General features: G+C 40.5%; 1 protein-coding gene across 1 annotated transcript in view; it reads right to left on the bottom strand.

The window, feature by feature from the left end:
- Positions 1-305: 305 nt before the first annotated feature.
- FEZ2 (fasciculation and elongation protein zeta 2 (zygin II)) overlaps positions 306-5,141 on the bottom strand; it is a 42,227-nt gene continuing 37,391 nt past the window's right edge. Inside the window, exons 8-9 of the mRNA XM_008575443.1 lie at positions 4,123-4,188; positions 306-1,230 (exon numbers count right to left, since the gene is read on the bottom strand). Coding sequence (XP_008573665.1) covers positions 1,214-1,230; positions 4,123-4,188 — 83 coding nt within the window. The 3' untranslated portion in view covers positions 306-1,213. The remainder of the gene's footprint in view (positions 1,231-4,122; positions 4,189-5,141) is intronic.

Genomic DNA, 5,141 nt, shown 5'->3' with positions numbered 1-5,141 from the left:
GGCAGAATCAGGGGAAACCTAATTTCAGGGGGACTTTGAGTTGATGGGAAAAAATATAAACTCAGAAGCTGTTCAGAATGCCTCAGCCCCAGAAAGAGCAGGACTTCTGTCATTCCACGGCAGCTCACCACGATCTGGAAAAGTCCTCTACCCTCCTTAGTATCATGGGGCTAATCAGGGCTTCTCCAGCTCACACACTGTCATGATGGACTGTGCATGGAATTAGGGAAAGACTCAAACACCGCAAGGGAGGGGGAAATCAAAAGATACAACAGAAACTAAAAAATAAAGCTCTCAAGCAAATATTACTTTTTCTTTTTTTACATTTATTAAATGCCATTGACTTGACTGGAACCAGCAAAACTGTTCATGATTGGTGATGTATCCATGAGTAGCTGTTTCTAGAATTAGACTTTAGGATATTAGACAGACATGAATAACAGTAATGGGAAATGGGCAGTGCTGCAGCACAGTTTCTTAAGCACCTTAAAGGATACAAACTCCTTTTAAAGTACACTTCTTCACAGACACATGAAACAAAACATTTAAACATCTAAATAATACAAGATTATGAAAATGAATGGCAATTTAATGGTTAAAATTTGAACGGTGACACAAGCAACAAGCTATAGAGTTTTGATGTTCACTAAGTAGTAAGCCAAAGTAATCCATATTCTGGTTTTGCTTCGAGAACGGTCCAAGTTTAAGATTCATTCGCTCTGGACAATACTGGTAGGTAATAGTTATACTGACAATTCTGTTAGAAAAATCAATGTTGGTTCTAACCATCACTGAAAAATAGCTATAGTATAAATCTCCCAATGCTCTGATCTAGTTCTTCAGTGCAGTTTAGATGTAGAAGCCATAAAAAAAAACTCAAACAGATAGACTGTCAGTTTATGAAAAATATAACTTCACATGCACAATTAATATCACTCTCCCTTACTCTACTAAGAAAAGAGAACAGTTCATAAATGTTAGTTGGTTTAACAAAAACCATCTCTAGAATTCAAAACAGTGCCATATTTCTTCTTGGTTCTATAATATAAAGAATTAGTGAAGTCATGATGTATTAATACTGAGTCACAAACCCAAGTTCAAGTGTGCTGAGTTTCCAATAGCAGGAAGGTAATGGTAGCCAGCTTTCATAATAATGCCGTAGGAAATCTAGCTCACAGTCCACAGACAAAGCTGCTCCTGAGGTAATGCTGCTCTATGTAGGACACAGAACTAGAGGGAAGAAAAGAAAACTTTTAGATAGAAATGTATCTTTTGTATACATTTATACAAAATACATTTTATATACATTTCAGATGTATATAAAAGACAACTATTTAGTAATGAAAACTAAATATTAATGCAAATATCTATAGTAGCAATTTTAAAAAGGTTTGAAGAGGCTACACCCAACAATGAAAAGTTCTCTCAAAACACATTTATTAGAATTTCCCAGAAATGAGACAGCAAAAGGCCATGTCTCTCAGGGTACCACTTAAGAGATATTAAGCCCACATTAGTCCTATGCCATGAGGCTTGTAACACAGCAAACAGGCTCCCTAGTGAGGTCAAAGAAGGGTGCAAGTTTCTACACACATCCTTATCCCTACGTAGGATCAGCACAGCAGCGGCCATGTGTACATCTCTAGCCTTTGGTACTACTGCTGAAGGCAGGGGTGGCAGCGGGCTGCCGTGGGTAATCAAGCAGGTGTGAAAGAGAAGCTCAACACAGCAAACAGGCTCCCTAGTGAGGTCAAAGAAGGGTGCAAGTTTCTACACACATCCTTATTCCTACGTAGGATCAGCACAGCAGCGGCCATGTGTACATCTCTAGCCTTTGGTACTATTGCTGAAGGCAGGGGTGGCAGCGGGCTGCCCTGGGTAATCAAGCAGGTGTGAAAGAGAAGCTCAGTTAGCCCACACAGCGCCCATCCTATCTTTGTTGGGCCAAATGAGGCCACTTTTCTACCTTCTTTCACTTCTGACCTTTGCATTAAAACTAAGATAGCATATTTAATTTAGGCAGCCAAGCCACACTCATCTGTGTTAAAACAACAATGACAAAGCCAGAAAAGAGGGAGGAGAACTCTTCCCGTGAGCAATAGCCTCCTCCCAGGCAGTGCTCTTAATACTGGTCCCTGAGGAAGAGGAACAGTTCGCCAGCTGTGAGTTTCCAGGATGGGTGGAAAAGAGCACTTTAAATGACCCACGGCAGCAACTTCCCGCACACTCCAATACCTCTCTGCATGATGCTCCCCTCTTCCTTTTCTCAGACTACAGCGTCACCGCTGGAGTCTGAATCCTAGCTTCTTTTCCACCCAGTCCCCACAACACAAAGCCAGGACAAACCCACATCACGTGCACACACACCGCTCATCAGAAGCAGCTACAGGATAGATGGAACCGGAACTGGGCTTACAGATGGGAGCCAGTGGCCTGAGCAGGAGGAGCAGGGTTAGGCAGAGCCACTTCCCTAAGGCATGCGAAATAGGGGGGCTCCCAATTACAGTCCTAGGTTTTCAGAGTAAAGAATTAAAAATCATTTTCCCCCGGAGCACTCTGTTCTCAGGTTATACCATCTTTCCATGCAGCCAAATGCTAAAATAGCTAGAGAATGCTTCAGAAGCTCATTCTCTCTCTGGCCCTCATGGCAGTGCCCTAGGGACCCAATATAACTAAAAATTAAGACATGTTCTTTATGTCCGTCTCATTCCTGTTTCACATCTAGAAGAACAAACCTCAGAACAATCCAGCGTTCATATCAATGCTAGCACAACACAAAAGCAAACAAAGATGTCAGGTATATTTAAAAAATCAGAATTTAATAGGGATAAAAAGCCCTTCATCAGAAAAATACGGCTTATTAAAAAACAATGTCAATTCAGTCTTTCCACTGTTGGCTGGCTTCTTTTTACATCCACAATAAGTCTCTTATACATAGTACTTAACATATCATTCACTTTGAGCTCCCTGTATATATAGCACTGAGGTTCCCTCCCTCTGAGATATCTGACATCTCAGAAATCCTAACCTTCCGGGCCGGCCCGGTGGCGCACTGGAGAGTGCGCCGCTTGGGAGCGCGGCGGCGCTCCCACCAAGGGTTCGGATCCCATGTGGAGACTGGTTCCCGCTCACTGGCTAAGCGCGGTGCGGGCGCGACACCGAGGGTTGCGATCCCGTTGCCGGTCCCTGGTACGGGCGCGACACAGAAGGTTGCGATCCCGTTACAGGTCAGTAAAAAAAAAAAAGACAAAAAGGAAAAAAAAAAAAAAAAGCTAACTGAATAAGAGAGAGAGCCCAAAGAAGAAAAATGTTCCTGAAAGAGGACTGCTCTCAAAATTCCATCAAACACTACAAGATGCATTTTATGACACTGAAAATTTATCACCGAAATAACTGCTACTTTTAAAAAAATAATTTCATTGAAAAGTATTACTTTTGCTTATAACTAAATAAGTTCTTTAATCTCCTCTTTATCATCCAAATTTTGCTTTTTCCTCAGTAAAGTAAGTGATCTTAACTTCTCAAACTCCTTTTGCCTCGTCAGTATTCCTATCCTGTGTGATCTTGACCTTGCTCCTAAGATTTATGCCTTGTTTTTCACTGTCCTGGGTTTATGAAAGTCCATTCTTTTTATCCCTCACCCCCACCCCACACACACACCAATCCCGTTTGTATTATTCCCTTTGGCACTGTTGACTGATTTGACTGTTCCCGCTTCATCCGTCCTCACTAATGAATGATCTGTCCTTCTGCCTTTTCTACCGTCCCCAAGATGACAGAGACCACCCTTCTCAAACCTCCCAGTGTCAACATGTCGACATCTGATACCCACATAATTATGGCAATATCTTATTAATTGTCCTCTACTGCCTTCTTCAATGTTTATAATTTAGCTGTGGAAATTATTTCCAGCCCAGGACCTGAAATAAAAGCTAAATTTTATATAACCATAATTTATAATGTTGGTAGCATGAGTCAATCATGTATTTATCCTAACCCTGCATGTAAGATTAATAAAAGCTGCACACTGGGAAGTTACTTTTTAATCTATTAGCAAGACAGTGCATTAACTGACTAATCAAAACCTCCCAACCATTGCACGTATACCATTATAAAACTCACCTTTAAGTATATAATCAGTTAACAAGCTCGGAACTTTTTCACTGTCCTCCTTCATGGCACGAAGAACTGCAAAACAAAGTAGAAAAGGAAAAAGGCAATAATTGAAAATTTAGATAAAAAATATTTAATTTCAATCATGTAGTCTTAATTATATGATACAGCTGATTCATATAAATTATTACTTTCTGGATAAAGGAATACAACAGTAAAGTCTCAAGAATTTATTTTAGTTGAGTAAGTCCTTATTCAGGTAAGAATATCACACTTACCTGAGAGTTATTTCCCTGATTTAAAATTTCCAAACAGTGGAGGCAGGAAGGAGGAGTTGGGTTACTTACGCAGAGCCTCCATTTTGTCATAATAAATATGGAAAGTGAGTTACTGTAGTGTGTGCTTCCATGAGCTCTGTGGAACAGGACCTCAGTGCTGATCTCACAAACTGGAGAAACCCTCAGATAAATGAGAGCTATACTCGCTGTAGTGGATTAAATTGTATCCCCCCAAAACTCTCTGAAGCTTGAATTGTGTCCCCCAAGTTTTATGTATTAGAAACTTAGCACCCACTGTGACCGTTAAGAGGGTGGGAAATCCTATTATGGTAACTGGAAGGTGGAGCCTTGAAGAGGTGATTGGATTGTAGGACCATGCAGTAGTGAATGGATTAAAAATGGTGTTCAGGATGGGGAGAGATTGGACAAGGGGCATAAACAATAATTATGATTTGTAACAATATATATGCTAGTAATATTGATTTGATCAACATATCTCAATGTTGAACCCCAAAAATATGTATAATCAATTTTGATTCAATAAAAATAAAAAAATTAAAATAAAATGGTGTTCAAGGTCAGGGGCATGGTTCCAAGGGCTTTAAAAGAAGAGGAGAGTCTGCCTTTTGCTCTCTCTCTGCTCTCTCTGCTTCCACCATCTTGCAATGTGAGACCCCTGGGTCACCAATGCCACCACCAGATGGACTTTGGACTTCTCGGCCTCAGAAACTGTAAGCAATAAATTTCATT

This window comes from Galeopterus variegatus, unplaced genomic scaffold (assembly GCF_000696425.1).
Source record: "Galeopterus variegatus unplaced genomic scaffold, G_variegatus-3.0.2 Scaffold1188, whole genome shotgun sequence".
In the NCBI taxonomy this organism is placed as follows: domain Eukaryota; kingdom Metazoa; phylum Chordata; class Mammalia; order Dermoptera; family Cynocephalidae; genus Galeopterus; species Galeopterus variegatus.
The sequence above is the reverse complement of the archived record's forward strand: the minus strand, read 5'-3'. Positions and strand labels throughout refer to the sequence as shown.